The sequence below is a fragment of the Miniopterus schreibersii genome (assembly GCF_964146895.1).
Source record: "Miniopterus schreibersii genome assembly, chromosome: X".
Lineage (NCBI taxonomy): Eukaryota > Metazoa > Chordata > Mammalia > Chiroptera > Miniopteridae > Miniopterus > Miniopterus schreibersii.
In genome coordinates this window covers 58,451,635-58,473,326 of record NC_138104.1, presented here as the reverse complement: position 1 = coordinate 58,473,326, position 21,692 = coordinate 58,451,635, and the positions used below count along the sequence as shown (strand labels likewise).

At 41.4% G+C, this 21,692-nt stretch overlaps 1 protein-coding gene across 3 annotated transcripts in view; it reads left to right on the top strand.

Annotated features, from left to right (window-relative positions):
- The window catches only part of KIF4A (kinesin family member 4A), a 126,185-nt gene extending 104,814 nt beyond the window's left edge, over positions 1-21,371 (top strand). For 2 of the 3 annotated variants that reach the window (XM_081126622.1, XM_081126623.1), the window contains 10 exons: positions 1-101; positions 6,458-6,587; positions 8,376-8,546; positions 9,876-9,983; positions 10,972-11,049; positions 11,399-11,497; positions 12,025-12,201; positions 18,545-18,661; positions 20,297-20,419; positions 20,690-21,371. In XM_081126622.1, coding sequence (XP_080982748.1) covers positions 1-101; positions 6,458-6,587; positions 8,376-8,546; positions 9,876-9,983; positions 10,972-11,049; positions 11,399-11,497; positions 12,025-12,201; positions 18,545-18,661; positions 20,297-20,419; positions 20,690-20,890 — 1,305 coding nt within the window. In that variant the 3' untranslated portion in view covers positions 20,891-21,371. The remainder of the gene's footprint in view (positions 102-6,457; positions 6,588-8,375; positions 8,547-9,875; positions 9,984-10,971; positions 11,050-11,398; positions 11,498-12,024; positions 12,202-18,544; positions 18,662-20,296; positions 20,420-20,689) is intronic. The other variant, XM_081126624.1, reaches the window with a different exon arrangement.
- Positions 21,372-21,692: the final 321 nt, after the last annotated feature.

Here is a 21,692-nt window from a genome sequence, read left to right as displayed (position 1 = left end):
AGGCGCACATTCTCAGTTGCTGAACTGCATGGTCAAGTTTCTGAATCAGAGGATTCCATTACAAAGCAGATTGAAAGCCTAGAGACTGAAATAGAACTCAGGTAACGGGACTGTCTATAAGGCATTATAAAAATGTATGCTTGGAATCAAAATAGAACGTATTAGTCCAGTGATTCAGAAGCTTTGTGATGGTGGAGAAACAAGAGAAAGTAGCATTTTTTAATTTTAATTTTAATTAATTTATTTACTTATTTTGAAATATACATGTCACTAGACATGTTAGGTACATTTTCGCATTCAGTCCCTCCCTCTGAGGTATACCTTATGAGGTATGTATTCTTGTTCTCACTTTAGAGATCTGAACTTAAGTTCACAGATCTTAACATATTTGCTATAGGTTATATAGAGCTGGAATTCAGAACCTGGTCTAACTCCACAGCCCATGCTCTTTATGCTGCACCACAATTTTTGATGCCGTATTATCTCTGAAATGTGGAACTGAATAAAAACAAAACTTTAAAGGAACCCAAGAAATATCAGAAGAGGAATAACATAGAAGGAGGAGAACTTTAGAGATCAACAGCAAAGTAGATAGAATATATAGGTAAAGTGATTATGAGCATTAAATGAGATTAATAAGTAAAGTACATAACACAGTACAGTAGTTGGCATAGTGGAAGTGCTCAATGAATGTTCTTCTCTTTCTCTCTTCCTGGCTATAAGACCAGAAATTATGCTACCCAGCCTCTCTAATCACTGCTGTCTTTTAAGTATCTATGAATTCTAGAAGGATCAGAACTTAGAGATTGTATAGTTTCTTAGGATAATAGGATTTTATTGCCCAGAAGAGCTTGGAGATAATTTAATTTGTTTTTAGCAACATACACTATTTATCTTTGGATACATCTACAAGTCACTCAGCATTTGAGTTTCTACTTTGAGCTGCACTGAGTGCAGTTGGTATATGTAGAAAAAATAGGTGGTATCACCTTTGCTCTCAAGTGGAAATAGTTTAATGTGCTGGAATCATTTGTTAAAATTTCAGGAATATTGTAAGCCATTGATAGCTTACAATTGGTTATGGTTAGAGCATTTACACCACAGAAACTAGCAAAAGCTACAGATCAGGTCTGGTTTTTTAAGTGCTGGATGTTAAACATTTACCTGCACACCACTGCGTGCATAAGTAAATGATTACTTAAATGTAGAGCAGGTGCCAGGTAGAGGGCAATCAGGCAGAGGTGAGTTTAATCAAGAGAATTTTCCTAAAGTTGATGAGACATAAACTAAATTATGAAATAGACAAGGGGCATGAATTGTCAGAGACAACGGGAAAGGGCGTATGACAGACAGCAACTCTGAAGTGTTCTGGCCCACGTCTTCCAAGAAGCCTTCCCTAACCCTTCATCCCTCACTAATCTCCGTCTTCTCTAAACTCCTTCAGAGGTTACAGTACTCAATCATGTGGTACAGATGACATATGTTATGTTTATATTTATTAACTGTTTTACCTTTATCAGTCTTGTCGATCTAGAAAGATTATAAGCTTGTTGAAGCATAGGACCACATATTAGACCAGGTTGTTCAAAGTGTGGTCTCCAAACCCCTGGGGGTCTCTAAGACTCTTTTAGGGAGTCTGATCAAAACTATTTTCATAATAATATTAAGATTTATTTGCCATGGCAGTGCAAAAGTAACAGTGGACAAAACTGCTGACAGCTTGGTTTGAATAAAAGCAGTGGTACGAACCTATAGCAGTGGTCACTGTATACTTCACCACCACACACTCACAGCTTTAAAAATCGAGTCTTACTTAAGAATGGCTTTGATAAAGCAGTAAAAAGTGTTCATTTTATGAAATCTACACCCTTGAGTCCAGCGATGTTTCATATGTGTGACGGAGTGGAAAGAACACTGCGGGTGTGCAGCGTGCAGGGGTGTGGTGTCTCGAGGAAAGGTGCTTGGTGACTATTGGAGGGTGGGCACAGCAGGCCTCTGCATGGAACTTCATTTATACTTGAAAGAACGACTGACAGACAGGCTATGGTTATTCAGACTTGGATATGTGGCACATGTTTTCTCAAAAATGAACAGAGTGAGCCTGTCACTTCAAGGAAAACAGCTGACAATGATTGTCGCCAATGATAAAATTTGAACTTTCAAGTGACAGTGAGAATTTTGGAAAATGTATATCTGCTACTGTGAGCTTGACAGTTTTTCATAACTTTTCTGATGAGACCAGTAATGATATTAACAATTGTGATTCTTTTATATTGTATAATGAAATGTGTTAACATTTAGAGGCTATACTATGACTCATCATTGTCCAAATGATGTTACAGAATTCTGTATGGGTAAAAGACCCATTAAGATTTCAAGACAGACCAATGGATTTTAATGTAAGAGAGTACGAAATGTTTATTAATAATGTTTTCAAATTCCACTTTTCAACTAACTTTTAAGGAGCTACCACTTGTATGGTTTTAGTGTATTCTCAAAGAATAGCCACAAAAGGCTATTAAAATGATCCTCCCTTGTCCATGTGAGGCCAGATTGTCTTCATTTACCTCAACAAAGACTGAATGCAGAGGGAGATGTGCAAATCTATGTGTCTTCTACTAAGCCAGATATTATAGAGCTTTGTAAAAGGGAAAAACAATCCCACTCTTCTCACTAAATTATTTTTTGTTGAGGAAAATGTTGTTTTTCATAAAATATGTTATGTATAATGGATTATTATTTTTAAGTGAATTAATAAATATTTAATATTTCTGTTTTACTTTCTAATACTATATGTAAATATCTATAGGTATAACATGTATGTGAATGGAATTTCTTAGGTCCTCAATAATTCTTAAGTGTGAAGGGGTCCTGAGACCTAAATTTGAGAACTGCTATGTTAGGTTGTTTTGGTACCCATCTTCTTTATAGTACCTTACACAGCACTGCATGTTATGCACATACGTGCTGGTATGCTCCCTCTCATTGGTCACAGCAAATTTGAGAAGGAAGCTAGTAATGAAACTGAAATATTGTGTCAACCTTGGTCTCAGGCCATACTCGATCAGAAAGTATCTGGGCCCAGCTGGCATGGCTCAGTGGTTGAGTATCGACCTAGGATCCAGGAGATTGGGGTTCGATTCCCAGTCAGGGCACATGCCCGGGTTGTGGGGTTGATCCCCAGTCAGGGGCATGCAGGAGGCAGCCAGTCAGTGACTCTCTCAGCATTGATGTTTCTCTCTCCCCCTCTTCCTCTCTCTGAAATCAATAAAGATATTTTTTCTAAAAAAAAGAAAAAGAACGTATCTGGAAGCTATAACCAGGATCAGGGTATCGCGTCTTCTTAGAAACTCTTCTATCTTGTGGCAGGCACTTCAAAATAACCTCTCACAACACCAGCCGTAGGTGTCAATTTGGTATTCAATTCCAGCAAAGAGCATCCACGTGTTTGTTATTTTGAGGGCTTTTTTTACTTTCAGTCTCTGACCTGAATCTTGTCCTTGCATAGGTGAGCCACCATATCACAATCTGAGCTTATGTGGCCTATAGACAAAATCATGTTGTAGTCAGTGCACTACTAACCTTACTAAAACAAATCTTTCCAAGTCCAGCTATGTGATCCATTCATTTCAACCAGTATTTAATAAAATGAAACCATTTGGATGGTCTTTGGAGTCCCTTTGTAACAGGATTTGAGATACTGTATATCCCAACAGCTGCTGAGCACACATCCTAACCGAATGACTAAATTATTATTTAAATGATTTTTAAATTTTTTTTTTACTATCCAGTATATATTTTTTTATTTTTTTTTATTTATCTTTATTGTTGAGAGTATTACAGGTGTCCCATTTTTCCCCCAAATTGACCCCATTCATTTTGCTCCCACCCCATCCTCAGGCCTTCACCCCGTTATTGACTGTGTCCATGGGTTATGCATATATGCATATAGCTTCTTTGGTTAATCTCTTCCCACCCTCCACCCCCTTCCCTCTTTCCTCTGAAATATGATCATCTGTTGCCTGCATCAATGTCTCTGGATCTATTTAGTTCATCAGATCCTTTTGTTCATTAGCTTCTTCTTCAAGAAGACCCTTCAACATTTCCTATAGTGCTGGTCTGGTGGTGATGAACTCCTTTAGCTTTTTCTTATCTGTGAAGCTCTTTATCTGACCTTCAGTTCTAAATGATAGCTTTGCTGGGTAGAGCAATCTTGGTTGTAGTTCCATGTTTTTCATCACTTTGAATATTTCTTGCCACACCCGTCTGGCCTACAAGGTTTCTGTTGAGAAATCAGTTGACAGTCGTATGGGTGCTCCCTTGTAGGTAACTAACTGCTTTTCTCTTGCTGCTTTTAAGATTCTCTCTTTGTCTTTAACCTTTGGCATTTTAGTTATGATGTGTCTTGCTGTGGGACTCTTTGGGTTCCTCTTGTTTGGGACCCTCTGTGCTTCCAGGACTTGTAAGTCTGTTTCTTTCCTCGGGTAGGGGAAGTTTTCTGTCATTATTTTTTCAAATAGGTTTTCAATTTCTTGCTCTCTTTCTTCCCCTTCTGGCATCCCAATAATACAAATGGTGACCTCTTGAAGTTGTCCCAGAGGCTCCTTATACTATCTTCCTATTTCTGGATTCTTTTTTCTTTTTTCTCTTCTGGTTGGGTGTTTTTTGTTTCCTCATGTTCCAAATTGCTGATTTGATTCTCAGTGTCCTCTACTCTACCGTTGATTCCCTGTAAATTATTTATTTCAGTTTGTGTAGCCTTCCTTTCAAATTTGTTCTTTATTATGTTTTTTATTTTCTCAGTTATTTCCCTAATAGTCTGCTTAACCATCCTTATAAACAAAATTCTGAACTCTGTATCTATATCTGTTAGCTTGCTTGGATCTATTTCATTTGTTCCTCTTCCAGAGATTTCTTCTGTTCTATCCTTTGTGACATGTTTCTTTGCCTCCACACTTTGTCTGCTTCCAGGTGTTTGTTTCTATATATTAGGTAGAGCTGCTATGTCTCCTGGAATTTGTAGAGTGGCTTTGTGTAGTAGGTGTCCGGTAGGGTCCAGTGGCTCAGCCTCCCCAGTCACCTGAGCTGGGCCCTCTAGGTGCTCCCCTGTGTGGACTGTGTGCACTGTCCTGTTGTAATTGAGCCTTGGTTGCTGTTGGCGTCACTGGGAGGAATTGACCCCCAGGCCAAAAGTCTGTGAGGACCAGCTACAACTATAGCCAAAGAGCTGCTGTGCTGGAGACGCCCCTGTGGGTCACGGTTTACTTCAGTGGGGCTTTGGTGTTCACCAAGTGGGCCCCTTGAGTGTGTCAGTCGTGGATGTGGTAGGGGTTGTAATCCAGTGTGGTTGAGTCCGATCACCAGGTGCACTGTCTCTGGGGCCTCCCGGGAGGTGCAAAGTCAGCCTCTGCCTGTCGCTTGCCCAGGGCCACCCAGCATGAGCTACACAGCAATCAGTAGTTGGCTGCTACTTGTGCTGGGCTTGGAGGTGTCTAGGAGAGGCCAAGCTATGAGCCAATGCAGGCTGCCGCTAGTGCCAGGCCTGGGGCCTCTTATCAGCCCTATGTTTGAGAGATTTTAGAAAAGTCCTAAGCATGAGGCTCGAGAGGCCACTTGCACAGAAAAGACCCTGGAAATGGCCTGGATGAGCTTGCAGGTGGGGTGGGGAGGGGCCAAAGGTGTAAGTCAGGTGCTGGTTATTCAAATATGGTGCCTGCCAGCCAACTGTGTGGGGCAGGGCTCGCCAGAGGAGCAATGGCCTCTGCCAGTTTCTCTGCCTGGAAGAAAGCTGCCCCTCCACCTCTTGTCCTGACCTCAGGCAGGTTAGTTCCTCCCCAAGTGTCCCAGGTTCCTTTCCAGCTGCTTCCCAGTGCTGTGGCTCAGAGGCAGCGCGTCTGAGTTCATGTGCGGGCCCTTTAAGAGGAGCTGCCTGGGACTCCCGCACCACCACCCCACCCTCAGTGACAGTCCCTGAAGCTGTGGGGACTTCTCTTCCCAGCCCTGGAGCCCTGGGCTGGGCGCCTGATGAGGGGCTGGGACCCCTCACTCCTCCGGGAAACCTCCGCCGTGGAGATGTCCCTCCCGGGTTTAAACTGCCACACCCGGTGTGGGCCCGTGGCCACGTCTCCACAATTCAGCCCCAGTCCACCTGCGTCTCCGCCCCTCCTACCAGTCTTGATGCTTATTCAGTTCCCTAGTTGTAGGGCTTCTGTTCAGCTAGATTTCAGGTGGTTCTGAGTGATGGTGGTTCTGTATTTTAGTTGTAATTTTGATGTGGTTGCGGGAGGCGGCAGGTGCAGCTGTTACCTACGCCACCATCTTGATATCTCCTCCATTTAAATGATACTTAACTGATACCTCCTTCCAGAAAACTATTTGAAGTTTCTCCTTGGAGCTCTTCCCCTTTCCTTGGTGTTGAGACTACTAGTAATAAGGCTCACTGTTTTTTTCCTTGAAGGAGTGCTCAGATTGCTGACCTACAGCAGAAGCTGCTGGATGCAGAAAGTGAAGACAGGCCAAAACACCGCTGGGAGAATATTGCTACCATTCTGGAAGCCAAGTGTGTTGTGAAATATTTAATTGGAGAGGTAAACATCACTTCCTACCAGCAATTAGGGGTCTGGCTTGGTAGATTGAAATAATTTGTTAGCCCAGCTGGTGTTGCTCAGTGGTTGAGCATTGACCCATGAACCAGGAGGTCGCTGGTTCAATTCCCAGTCACGGCACATGCCTTTAGTTGCAGGCTAGATCCTCAGAAGGGAGCCTGCGGGAGGTAGATGATCCATGTTTCTCTCTCATCGATGTTTCTCTCTCTCTCTCCATCTCCCTTCCTCTCTCTAAAATAATCAATAAAAACATTTTTTTTTTAAAAGAAATAAAATGTTAGCCTAGAATACTGTCATTGTGTTATTGCCACTTTTCATGGTAGAAACCACAATGACACTAACATTAGGGAAATTGTTTTATGGGTAAAGGTTGGCGTGTACAAGTGCTCAATAAATGTTTGCCGTTATTATTAGGAAAAGATCAGGATGCCATAGTAGGCCACTACTTAAACATAAACTATTATATTGTACTACTTTTTGAAACACCTATGAGATGTATATTAAAAAAATTTAAGATACAATCTAGGACAGACAAAATCATCTTTGACATACAGAGATTCATCTTAAAGAAAATGCATCTTGCCCAGCCAGCTCAGTGGTTGAGTGTCAACCTATGAACCAGGTCATAATTAGATTCCCAGTCAGGGCACATGCCCGGGTTGTGGGCTTGATCCTCAGTAGGGGGCGTGCAGGAGGCAGCCGATCAATGACTCTCTCTCATCATTGATGTTTCTCTCTCTCTCTCTCTCTCCCTCTCCCTTCCTATCTCTGAAATCATTAAAAACATATAAAAAAAGAAAAAGAAAAAAGAAAATGCATCTACGCTGACCTTAAAATAATGTATATAATCTGTTATCTTACATTGTCCAGGAATTAAAGTTGATCATTTCTGTTGATTGAAGCATTTCTCTTGAGATAAGCATACAAACTCCTCCAACTCTGCAAGTTTGAGCAATGCTATCCTTTCTACATTTTGTGTCGAGTTAGCAGATATATCCTACTAAAGAAATCCTCATCAGTCTTGTCAGCACTGGTGTTTATGATGTTCACCATCTAGGCTAGTAGAGAATATATAACTAGGCCAGCATAAGATATCAATCTAGCCTGAAGAGCCAGATCTGCAGTCTCAGCTAACGCGTCTACGAGCTTCAACATGTGAACACAGACATTCTGAAATGGGACATAATTAGCCATGAGGGTGTGTCTTATGAATTTCTCTTTAAAATTAAGGAAAAACTTCTTTTTTTGTGTTTTTTTTTTAAACATATCTTTATTGATTTCAGATAAAGGAGGGGAAGAGAGAGAGATAGAAACATCAGTGATCAGAGAGTCATTGATCGGCTGCCTAGCCGGCAACCCGGGCATGTGCCCTGACCGGGAATCAAACCCCGATCTCCTGGATCCTAGGTTGATGCTCAACTGCTGAGCCACACCCGGCCGGGCAGGAAAAACTTCTTAAATATTAGAATTTGAAGTTGTCAGCTACTGTTCATGTTGCGTTTATTCTTGCCTTGAGACAGAGCAAGAGATTGAATGACCCTAATGATGATTTCTAGCTCTATAAGTTATCTACCTAAACAGAAATATCAGCTCTTGGCCTGGGTAGTGTTATTATTCAATGGTAGAATCCATATGTCATGAAAACATAAGAATGGACTTGGACATGGAGGAACTTTTCTTAGCCCATTTTAAGAAAGCAGACATTTGCCTGCCTAATGAATGAGGAAAGGTGGCCATTCTCCAAAGAAATTTTTCTTTTATTTCTTCCAGCTGGTCTCCTCCAAAATACAGGTCAGCAAGCTTGAAAGCACCCTGAAACAGAACAAGGCCAGCTGTGCTGACATGCAGAAGATGCTGTTTGATGAACGAAATCATATTGCTGAAATAGAAACAGAGTTACAGGCAGAGCTGTTCAGAGTGGAGCAACAGCACCAAGAGAAGGTAAAAGGGCAAGACAAGAAGCTATACTGAGGAATAAACCATCATTGCTTTCTGTTGTTAGTTTTAAAAAAATAGTAGGGGGTACGTTTCCTTCAAAGGACCATATAGTCAGAGCGCCTCCTTTAGGCAGCGTGGGGAGGGGTCGGCTCACATTCCGACTGGAGTTCAGCGACTCCGAGACAGGTTCCCCTGGTGCCGCTGGTTCCATCCGCATCCACCACCTCCTGCCCCTGAGCTCCTGGCCCCCAAGCACCGCCCCCTGGGACCTTGCCCTGACCTTGCGCCTTCAGCACTGTGCCCCAGCAGTTAACGTGCTCAAGACTGCACAGTAAATGGAAGAGCTGGGATCTGAAAGCCTGTACTACACACCTAAGCAGAATCAAGATCATAGAGGCCTTATAAGCTATGCCAAAGGGGTCAGGCTTTACTCAAGGTTTGCCTCTGAAAAGTAGAATTGCATATTTGGGATGGTCAGATGACCAGTGAGAGCTCCCCAATGCTGGAACAAATGAAGTTTGAGCTATACCTTTATAGGAAACAGAAGATTGAAGTAAAATTTGAAGCAGTTAAGGTGATTCACAAAATAAGAAATGGTTCTCTACTACTCTCCTGAAGTATCCAGGTACTAAATCCTAGATAACCTAGGATTCCAGTCATTTGCTCCTTAAAAATGCAAGCTCTGAAAGAGAAGTATTTCAGATTTTCATTCAATAAACAACTCTGAGTTTACCAAATCTAACACTGGAAACAACCTCAAAAGCTAGAAAGCTGCTTTTATAAAAAGTTTTCTGAGAAATAAAAAATAAAAGACCATGGTAGTTTTTTCCAAATTTTGCAAATAAGAAACCTGAAACAGAAATAAATGACTTGTCTAAGTTTACCCATACCAGTGACAACAGGTCTTAGCCTCCATTTTGGTATTAAGATTAGCATACCTGGTGAACATTACGATTATGCTTACTCCTTACTACTTCAAATCATGAGAGCAAAAGAGAACAGTTTAGCCCCAGCCAGGTGGCTCAGTTGGTTTGGGTTTGATTCCCAGTCATGACCAGTACCTAGGTTGCAAGTTTAGTCCCTGGTTGGGGCGTGTGCAGGAGGCAACTAATCACATTGATGTTTCTCTCTCTCTCTCTCTCTCTCACTCTCCCTTCCTCTCTCTAAAAAGCAATAAAAAAATATATCCTCAGGTGAGGATTAAAAAAAAAAGAGAGAGCGAGAACAGTTCATTGCTAAATCACAGAAGAGTCATCTGATCACTGCTTGGACTGAGCCTGATTTCCTTTTTTGTCTATTTCTTTGATCCCATTGGGTTGTATCTTTCTCTAGGTGCTGTACCTTCTCAGTCAGCTGCAGCAAAGCCAAATGGCAGAGAAGCAGCTAGAAGTGTCAGTCAGTGAAAAGGAACAACAGCTGCGGAGCACACTGAAATGTCAGGTATAATGAGGCAAAGGTTTCCAGAGATGGGTTCTGCGGGCCTGACAGAATTGATTTAGACTATTGTACTTACAGCAGAGAGTAAATTAGGTTCTGAAAAGGGTTGATAAGAGCAGCCTCTACTACTTTTTGGCCCTAGTTAATCAATGTAAGGGTATTTAGAATGTAGCCACACATAGAATAACCTTTTTGGTACAGAAATGACAGTGCATACTCCATATGAGATTCTGAGGCCTTCTGGTTTTTTGCCTCAACCCTAAGCTCTAAACAGTTGAGATAGTTAAATCATCCAGTAGAATCCTAGGGGCATCCAGCTGTCTCTTCCTGAGTCTGTTTATCTGAGCTGAGACCTGACATATCTATAAAATGTCTGTGGTCTAAATTTCCTGCAGAGGCTAGGAGCACCACACCCTTTAGTAGCATGTTGGAGCACTATTTTATCCAACTCAGAATCTTTTTCCTGAACCACCGGTTTCTAGCATTTCCTTGGTACCTCCCATCGAAGATAAAATCAAACTAGTTAAGGTCGTATGCATGAATCTTGATGTCTTAAATGCCAGGAAGTTTAATCAGGCTTATTATTAGAGTAGCAAATAAACTGCCTAGTCTGTGTTGAAAAGGATGAACAAAAGAACCTGTGACTTCAGAGAAACAGAGCTGTCCACATGAGTTTCTTAATCAGCATCCTGATGTGAATAAGGAATGTGAGGCTGGAGAATGGAAAAGAATAGAAAAGTTTGTAGGGCAGAGCCCATGGTTTCTGTGATGGCTGTCAGGGCTGCTTGGGAGTGTTGGAATAGAAGTGGCATTCAGGACTCCTAGGAACTGATAGGAATCAGGCCTTTTTCTGGGTGCCAGTGCCTGCTGTGCGAAAACCATCTGCTGCCAGCAACTTGGCAGCAGTATGTTTTCATCTCTGTGAGTTGTTTGGTAACCCACATGTAGTGTCCAAAATAATCCCACCGATCTCTGCACTCTCTGGAAATAGGAAGAAGAACTTGAGAAGATGCGCGAAGTATGTGAACAAAATAAGCAGCTTCTCCGAGAGAATGAAATCATAAAGCAGGTAATACAGCCTTTCACCCACTGAACAAGCCCTAGGAAACCCTGTTGTCAACCCTTGGGAGCAAGCCTGAGTATGATGACTTGGCTGTACTTCATGAGATCGACATTGAGTTTTCATGTGATATAGTCATGTGCATTTCAAAATGGTATAAACACACATTTTTTAATTTGCTCTTTTCAGAATCTAATCCTGATCTTGTAAAGTGGGAGTCTTTAAACCTACTTTACTATTATCCTGCTTCACTTTAATATGCTTTAAAATTGAACTAGCTTAGAATCTTTATGTTTGAGCCATGAGCATTCTCAGAAGCTGCCCTGCAATATATACTTTGTCTCTTCTTTTCAAATAGAAACTGACTCTCCTCCAAGTAGCCAGCAAAAAGAAACCACATCTTCCTAAGGATACCCTTCTATCTCCAGACTCTTCTTTCGAATATATCCCACCTAAGGTAAACTCAGTGCCTATGATACCTTCAAATAGCCAAGGTTTGGAGTGTGCTAAAATTGCCTTTTAGAAGAGGTTGAGAGGTAAAATTTCCAAATTCCAGCATCTCGATTTTCCTTGGACTCCCAGATAAAACTCTAGTACAATCTTGAGGAAAATAGACCTTCTCCCTCCCTAGAAGATGAACTCTTGGTCATGTACAGACATGTACCACAGCTGAGGAGGAGGAGGAGCAAAAGAAAAGAGCAGTACTCAGCTGTCCATCCAAAGATACCAGATCATGAGTCCCTCCTTCCTCCCTCAGATTACTCAGTCTCTTTCCCTGCAGTTTCTGTCTTTTTAAAGACTCTGCAAGGCCCAGCCCAAGGCGGAAACAGAATTTCTTCTGATTGGTAAAGCCAAGTGGGGTATATTTGAGGGAGTCTGAAATCTCTGCTCTGAGAATATAGCTGGCAATAGCTACTGTGAAGATATGATCCACATGTTTGTTTGTTTTTTAATTAAATAACCATTCCAAACCTTTGTTCTTAGCCAAGACCTTCCCGTTTTAAAGAAAAGTTACTGGAGCAGAGCATGGACATCGATGATCTAAAATACTGTTCTGAGCATTCTGTGAATGAGCCTGAGGATGGTGATATCGACGATGGGGATGATGAGGAATGGAAACCAACAAAATTATTTAAGATATCCAAGAAGAGCATCCAAGTGGTAGGAGGCAGCTCTCACCTCTGTCAGGGGTTCTAGTCATTATCTTCATTGCCAGTGGGAATGTACTGGCCCCATACCCTGCACCTGAGCCCCTAGGTCCCATTCAAAGGCATTGGCTCCACTTAGGGGTGCTCATTGGGCCAGCTCTGTATGGAACCTGGGGCTAGCAGAAGGAGCTGCCTGAGTGCACAGGGTGGCTCTCTTCATGTCTGCAGGTTGTTACCAATCTGAAAGGCAGTAGTGTTCTATACCATTTCTTCAGGCTGGTTCCAAAGTGACCATAATAATTCTTCACATTTTTAGAGCACTTTGCAGTTTATAAAGCATCTTCATATACATTAATCTCTTTTCATTGTCACAAAAAATCCAATGAGATATTTATTATTTGTTTTACAGATGGATCTGAGACCCACAGGAGGGAAATGACCTTGCCCAAAGTTATGAAACCAAGTGACAGTCAGGACTTGAAATCAAATAGTCTGACTCGTTTTTTTCTGTCATATCATGGTCATATCAGTAAAAATTACAGACGAGGAGCTAAGTGGGAACTTGATCTTCCTTGCTTAATAGAGTGACTTTGCTCACAAGGCTAAGGCACAACGGGAATCAGACACACCAAGTTAAGGCTAGTTAGGAATAGCCTGACTTTGAGGCATGTTTTCTTTATTTACATGATGACAGGTTTACATAATTATCAAACGTAGATGTTTTATGTTGAAACATTAACTTCCCAGGCACTATAGTTTACTGCTACTGCAACTGTTCCCTGCAGCCACATTCTGCTTAAAGAGAGCAGTCACAAACTACCCTAGCTGGCTTCCTGGAAGGTTACTTGATTTCATTAGCTGATCACACAGGGAACTGAGCCTTATAAAGCCACAACACCAGAGAGAAGCAAGTCATGAAGAATAGTCATGGTGGCATTAAGTCATTTGGAAAGAGTCATTAGGAATGCAACTTATTGGGACTAACAGCTCATCCTCAGCCTCAACGAACTAATAATCTAATGGGAAAACAAGGCAAAGAAATAGAAGCACACCATAGAACCTCAGCATCTTCATCTCAGAGAAATGCATTAAGGGGATTTTAAGAGAGACTGACTATAAAGCCAAACCAAGTAGATAGAGTTTAGGAAGATGCCAGGAAAGAGATGACTATTGCTGCATTATAAGACAGAAAGGGAAATACATGTTGGGAGCAACTGGGAGACAATTTCTGGACCAATGAATAGCATACTGCAAAGGCTTTGTAGTAGAAGTAGTAGAGGGATAGAGGGTTTGTCTGACTTACATTCACTTACTCAACGAACATTTATGGACTCTGCTGTGGTTGAAGTGGAGAGCGTGAGCTGAGTGCAGATGAAAAGGTCAGCTAGGTGACAGGAAGCAGAGTTGAAAAATGCACACAGTAACACATGATAGAGGGCCTAAAACTCTGGGGAAGGAATTTCCAAATGAAAAGCAAATACGGGTATACTTTCCTCAAGGAAAGCCTATTGTATGTTATAACACTATTGCTCTAAGACCTTAAAAAGAAATATATAACAAATATTGCAAGTAAATAATATTCGCTATCAATGACAAATCCTATGCCTAAAACAGAGAGATGATTCTTTTCTAGGCTCTCCCCCTGATTTTATAACTAGACAAGAATACAACTGCTCTTTAAGGGGAGCAAGCTGGCATATAATCTAGTTTTTCCCTATATGCAACCTCGAAGTACATGGATGCTATGACTGCTCTTTGATCAGACTGCTCATAGACAGGCACTGTAGATGTTGAAGCTTTGCATGAAGGCAATCCTGATGAATATTGTTCCAACCCAGCGGAAGCAGGCTGGTATTATCACTAGGTTACTGCAAGGGAGACTGCAGCAAGGCACCAAAATGATGATTTGTCCAAAGCTATTGCTGAAAAGTTTGGCTTCCTCACTCAGCCATGTTTTCTTAGTGTACTAAGAACATGCTGAGGGATAGTCATGTGCTATAGTTTAAAAAAAGTAGTAGCTTAGGAGCCATATAGACATGAGTTCTAGTCTTGAGTTTGGTACTGGTGAGTTAGATGACCATAAGCAAGTCACTTAATCTCCCTAGGCCTCAGATTCTTCATCTCTGTAATGAAGGGATTTGATTAGAACAGATGTATAATATCCCTTCCAGCACCAATATCCTGAGTCAGAATAACAAAGTTGTATAAATGGGTTTTGTTATTGTTTTTAATAAATGGGTTTTAATAATTCTGCCTTTATATGGTGGTGTATGGTAATCTAAAAAGTTAAAAAGAAGGAAGGTATGCAAAAGCACCTGTGACAGATAAAATATTATTTAGGTATTATTAAAGCATAGTAAGCATTTTACAAATACTCTTATTTGTCTCCTTTGGCAGAAAAGAGGAAGCAGTTATTCTTTTCTCTATCTTAGTGATGAAAGAATGGAGATGAACTTGGATGAAGTGACTTGTCCAAGGTCATGCCAAGAATTAAATATAGGACTAGAGCCCAAGTTTCCTAATTCCTAGTCTGGTATTCTTTGTTAAAATTTTTACCAGATCTTATCATTCTGAGATACAATACAACACTGAAATCAATGCTAGAAGAATTATAGACTCTAAAGCAATAGTTCTCAAGTCTGTCTGCACATTAGAATCCCCAAAAGAGCTTTGAAACATGGAAGCTGGGGACCCCACACCCCGATATTCTGATTTAATTGGTCTGAGGTGGGACCTGGCCTTTCTGAAAAGCTCACCAGAAATTTCCTATGTGTAATCAGGGTTGAAAACTACTGGCTTAAAGGAACCTCAGAGGTTCCTTTCAGCTCTATTTCCCACTCTATATAAAGAATCCCCCTATTATAGTGCTTCTCAACTATGATGTTGGGACATGCTGGGTGGGTTGCCAACAGTTGTGATACACACATCTGTACACACACACCACATACCTATATAATTGAGGTTATGTCTTTGGCAAGGTCATGCTCCCTCTCTTGCATTCTAATCTTGTCCTGGTGTGAGAAAGAATAAAATGAAGTTGTACCTAGCGCATATGGCATTCATGTGAATACATCTGTCACATGTGTCATGACTATTCTATAATACCACTACCAGGTGTATTTCTAGCCTCTGCTTGCTTGAAAACTTCTGGTAGTGGGGAATCTCACAGGGCAGCCCATTGTGTTCCATAACTGTTAGAAAGTTGTTCCTTGTTAAGCTAAAATAATCCCCATGGGTCTTGGCTATATAAAAATCTAATTGTTCTTACTTATGACAGCCTTTCAGATACCTCTCTCATACTATTATCTCTTTGCATAAAATAGAGACACATAGACAGGGTACCAGGGTGTTTTTTGAGGCATATAGATGAATTTGTAAATGGTCGGAGGACCATACCCAGCCTATAGCAATCAATGGATCAATGTCATCCTGGTGAGATATCTCTAGGACATGTCATAGAATTCTGTCTTTTGCCCTGTCTTATTCAAAGAAGCAAAGATTTTTTTATTTTAATGTCCAGTGTTGGCAAATATGACTAAGATGACAATTCCTGTCTATTGCTATTAGGAATGTAAAATTGGTATACCTTTCTATAAGGCACCTTGAAAATACATATCAAAATGTTCCTATCTTTTGGCCCAGTAATTATACACATAAGAATTTATACTAAAGAAACAGTTATCGGTGTATAAAAATATTTATTCTCTCAACAAGTCTTTTTTGAGGATCTAAGTATCAGACACTGATACAGCATATGAGACAGGTAAGATCCTTGACCTCATGAAACTGAAGAAAGACAGTTGTGGAGATAGAGACACAGTAACTAGAAAAACAAAATCATTTTAGATGATAAGAGATAAGAAAATATAGTGAAGTCACAGATGGGATAGGAAAAGAGTACTTCAGAAGAGGGCAAGGAGGAGATATTTAAGCTGAGAGCTGAACAAAGTGAAGGAGCAAGTCAGGAAAAGAATCAGAGGAAGAACATTATAGGAAAAAGAAACGGCAAATGCAAAGATCTCTGGGCAGGATGAACTTGGTTTGTGAAGGAGCAGCTGAAAAGACCAGTGTGGCTAGAGTGTATTGAGACGTGGGAGAGAGTAGTACAAGGTCACATCAGAGGGGTAGTCAGGGGCCACATCATGGAGGGCCTTGTCAATCATGATAACATTTGGGTTATATTTATGTACCAGGATATTTGTTGTAACATGATTTATAATAGCAAACAATTTCTTACAAAACAGTCTTAATATCTAATGTAGGGGTCTGGTTTAATAAATTGATATTTTCACATAATGAAATACTATGTACAACTATTAAATATTGAAAATCATGGTTTTGATTTTCAAATTTTATAAAGTGATATATATTATTCTCATAATCAAAACGATGTTATTTTGGTTTCTTTTACCTTTACAACTACAGAATAATGATATGGCTGTCATAAGAAAGAGATATAAGGGCTTGAATTTAACTGTAAACCCAGTATGAATCCACAGACATAACAAGGGCAGGGGAAGCTACTGTGATTTTAGACCTCATTAACAAGACTGTTGGTTCTATAACAAGGGAGGTGTCTGTGTCAATCTACTTCACAGTGGTCACACATCTAGAAAGTTATGCTCATTTCTGGATGTCACAGTTAAAGATGAACAAATTGGTATGTAGTTAAGATGGTGAGGATTCTTGGAAACCATATCATGTGGTGAATAATTGAGGGATCTAGGTATATTTAGCTTTGAGAGGATTGGACAGGGGGCGCTGGGAAGGGAAAATTATGCTCAGGGTTTGAGCACCTATGCTGTGAAGGTGGGGTTAAACTGATTTCATGTCATTCCAGATGACAGAATTGTGTCCTGTGGTCAAATGTTATACATAAAATGTTATAATCTCAGGATAAATATAATTTTGGATAATTAGACCAGAGATATTAGAGAGGTGCTTCAAACATCACATCAGGCTTTAGATGGTCCCTGAGGTCTCTTCCGACTCATCCATAATCCTGTGAGCTCTGCGACTTGTTCCAAGCCAAACTATCCCAGTTTCTCCCACCATTTCTCTTATGGCGTCACTTCCTATAATACTGCTCACCCGTCTCTGTTTTGTTCAATGGGACAGACTGCTTCAAATGGGGTCTGGAAGCAGTTGCTCCCCTTGATTTCTGAACTCCAAACTTCTGTCTGACTGTATTTGCTTTTTGACATGCATTTCACACTTTGGACTCGTGGAACTTCATGATATCTCAAATCCCTAGGCCTTTTGTGCAAAAACTACTTTTAAGCCAGGTCTTTCCCCTATATTATATTTATATGACTGATTAGGGGAGAACCTGAATGCCAGACTTAAATTGATCCCTGTATAACTTTTCTTTTACTTTTGGCCCATAATTTCAGCCTGTCCAAATATTTTTGAATTATGATTCTGTTATCTTACATATTAATCATCCTTCCAGCTTTGTGTTGTTGCAGCAGATTAATATGCCTACCTTGTAGACCAATTATGAGATTCAAATGAGATTTTTGTATTTGTATACTATATGAAAGTACCCTGAAAACTGTAAAGTGCTATGCAAATGTAAATGATCTTATTTCATATCATCAGTGATTCATTAAACTGCTGAATGATTAAAGTGCTGAGGACAAAGCCCAGGCTGACACTGAACAAACTGTAGAAAATGAACTGGATGAAGTATAGTTAGGTAGATCTAAAGATATCAAGCAACCGTGCTTAGTCCTTAAATATACTATACCTAACTCCACTACCATCCAGCTCACAGTTCTTCACTTTCCCATAAAATGATCATGGGAGTCTCTTTCAGTTGCCCTGCCAATAATATCCCTCTGATTTGTCTTTCAAGTGTTCTATCCCCAAATAAACGGATTTGTCTGGCTTGACTTGTTCTTAGTAAACCCATGGCAGTTCAGGCTGATCATTGTTTCACTAAAGAGAGGACTGAGGAGCCCTGGGCAGTGTTTCTAAGTGGTTAGAGTATTGGCCTGTGCACCGAAGAGTTTCGGGTCTGATTCCAGGTCAAGGGCATGTACCTGGGTTGCAGGTTTGATCCCTAGCCCCACAGCACATAGCACATGTGGAAGGCAACCAATCGATGTGCTTTTATCCCCTCCCCCCCCTTCCTTCCCTCTTCCCCACTCCCTTCCACTCTGTCTAAAAAAATAATCAGTGGAAAAAAATATCTTCGGGTGAGGATTAACAAGAGAGGACTGAGGAGACAGAAGCTTGGTAAAGTTGATGGTTCTTTCCATCTTTTCAGAAAGGCTTGCAAATGAAGAGAAGGCCTTTTAAACTAGTCATCTAACCCTGCCAGTAATGAGTCTTTCTACAAACTTGTTTTGCAGTGTTCCTGCAAGGGCTGGTGTGGGAATAAGCAGTGTGGGTGTAGGAGACAGAAGTCGAACTGTGGTGTGGACTGCAGCTGTGACCCCACAAAGTGTAGGAACCGTCAGCAAGACAAGGTAGGATCAGTGCTGTTGCCCTTTATGTTCCCCACTAGTTTCCGCCCTTTTCTTCATGAAACCTGGAATCTCCTGCACAGCTCTTCTCACCCTTCTCCTTCCCTCTGCAATCAGAAACAGACACAGTTCACTTAATCCTTCTTCCTCACTGCTAGCCTGTCCACACATCCCCTTCAGAAGCCACAGCCCTTCCCAGAAGATTCCCAGGTATGAGCTCCCCATTCCCCGCCTTGGCTATAAAGTTTCTGTACAGTTTCTGAGGCAGAAACAAGGAACAGGAAAGTAGGCAATTACAGGCATATAGACATGCAGGAACAGGCTAATACAGAGGCTTAGCTGGAACTGTTAGGACCACGTGCTGAGGTGGCAACTTCCAGGAAGGAAGTTAATCCTAACATCTTGAGACATTAGTTACTTAGCCCTCTCCATGGGAACCAGCTATTCCCTGGCTCTAGGAAAAGACCCACAGGAACTTGGTCTTTCTAATAGTCACTGTTGTGAGCCAAGGTAATTGTAGCTGTCCTCCTTCCAGGAATAGCAATTTCAGGGAAACAAAATGTGTGCTGAGAAAGGCAGCACCAAGCACATCAGGTCCACAAACTTGGCCTCCGCCTACCTGTGCCCATGGCAAAAGCTCATTCCAACAGCTCTGTGTGTGATAAACAATAATTTTAGCAAGCTTTGTCTGATGATCATTCATCATGCATTTCTTGAACATCTACACGTGAGCAGTTTTGTCCTGGGTTTTCTATTAAAAATACTTCTAAGGTAGGCAGTCATTAGAGGATTAAAATGGCAGGGTAGAGGTTAGGCTAACAATTGTAAATGTTGCAGGGACCTAAGGAGTCTATTCTTGTAGTTAAGTGAAATGAGTCAGACAGAAAAAATCAAGAATTATATGATTTCACTCATATGTGGGATATAGAACTGAAAGCAACAAATGAACAGACAAAAACTCTTAGACACAGACAGCAGTATGGTAGTTACCAGAGGGAAGGGGGTAGGGAAGGTAGTAAAAGGGGAAGGGGGTCAAATATATGGTGACGGAAAGAGACTTGATTTGGGGTGGTGGGCACACAATGCAGTATACTGACCATGTATCATAGAAATGAACACTTGAAACCTATAATTTTATTAACCAATGTCACCCCAATAAATTTAATAAAATTTTAAATTTTTTAGACTTGTAAAAAAAATTAGACCTTATGCTTTCTGACTCTTAATCCAGTTCTTTATTAATAACAACAGGTAATAATTCCAATCAAAGCTTGTTACCTAAGTAACTTTCTCTTGGCCTCAGTTTCCTTTTCTGAAAAAAAGATTAATACAATACCCTGTAGAGGTGCTAAAAAGGATATTATAGATTGGAAAAAGGGAAAGTTAATCAAAGAAATGACCAAGGCTTGGTCTTCTTTAAACCTTGCCTCGTGATGTGTCTTGTGCCACTATACAACCTAGCCCTTTACCTTCAGAAGCTGCCGTGAAGCACCTCAACCTCCCCCAGGCAGAGTCTCCCTGAGACTTGCTTAGACTTTGATGAGGCCCTTCAAGCTGATGTCTCACTGGTTGAAGGGGAGCAGTGATTCTGTAACCCTAGGAACTGAATTTCTAATAGCCTATCTGCTTGATTCTCAGGATAGCTTGGGCACTGTTGAGCAGACCCAGGATTCTGAAGGCTCCTTTAAACTGGAGGATCCCACAGAGGTGACCCCCGGATTGAACTTCTTCAACCCCATCTGTGCCACTCCAAACAGCAAGGTAAGTAGGCTAAAAGGCAGGCATTTCCAGCTGTAGTATCTTTCCATCTCTGTCTTAGCTCTGACAGAGAGCGGTGCGGGGAGGGGGAAAGGGACAGTCTTCTTGTTGGGAACTAGGAATGGAGCATAGGCTAGAGTCTTTCTTCCTGCAGAGCAATCTTACAGGACGCCTCGTACTATTGGGAACGTACTGGGCATTCGTAGAGGCTAAGCTGAGCTGAGCCTCTGCCCCCACCTGGGATGTAGTCATACATGTTTTTGTCCTTCCTAGATCCTGAAAGAGATGTGTGAGGTGGAGCAGGTTCTGTTAAAGACTGCTCCAGATGCCTCCTCCTTTGGTCTCCAAGAGTTGAAACATGTAGCCACAGAATCTCAAGAAAATAAAGCTCCAGGGAAGAAAAAGAAACGAGCTCTGGCCAGCAATGTCAGCTTCTTCTCTGGCTGCTCCCCTATTGAAGAAGAGGCCCCCTGAAGTTGGACTCTTCATCTCTGCCCCAGTCTGGCTTGCAAGACGTCTTCCGGTTGCAGCCAGAGATGTTTTTTTAATGACTCCTCTAGATTTCAGGTTTCTTGCTGTTGATCAAAGGGACAGCGTGTTACTGAAAGGGAAGGAACTTTTGTTGGATGTTGGCCCTCAGTCTCCAGACCTTCAGCCCCAGACTATTACTCTCTCTTCTCCAGAAGGGTGCTAAGTTGCCTGCTGAAGAGAGAACCAGCGGACCTTCCTGCTGACTCTTCGGGAACCAGTCTCCAGTACAATGGAGCTCTTTCTGATTTGCCAGCAGTTCAGGCTGTCTCCCAATGCAGATGAGGCCAAGGCTGTCTTATCTCTAGGTTGTGTCAGCTTAATGACAGAGCCTGCCCTAGGTGGGAGGTAAATGAAATCTTTAAAAATGTTAATGTTTTTAAAAATAAAGAAAGAAATAAAGCTTAGTGCTTCTACTATTTGGAAAGATCTTTCTGTGCTATGCTTTCAACCTGTGTTCCTCGGCCCCTGGCAACGCCATATAAGTACCCAGGCCCCACTGCCTTGTCATCGCCCCTGTCCCCCTGAGGGGAATATGGAGCAGCATGTGATTTCTTTCTGTCGCTCTGCTACCGCAGGAAATTGGAATAACACTATTAAGGCCAGTGGCCTGACCTCCACTATACAGCCTACCTGGCCTCAAGATTTACCAGGAAGGGGCCAAATTTACATCTCCGTTCACCTGCCACAGTTCTATGTGAAGTCACAAAGTTATGGGTAATAGAGCCAGGACTTGAACCCAGGTCGA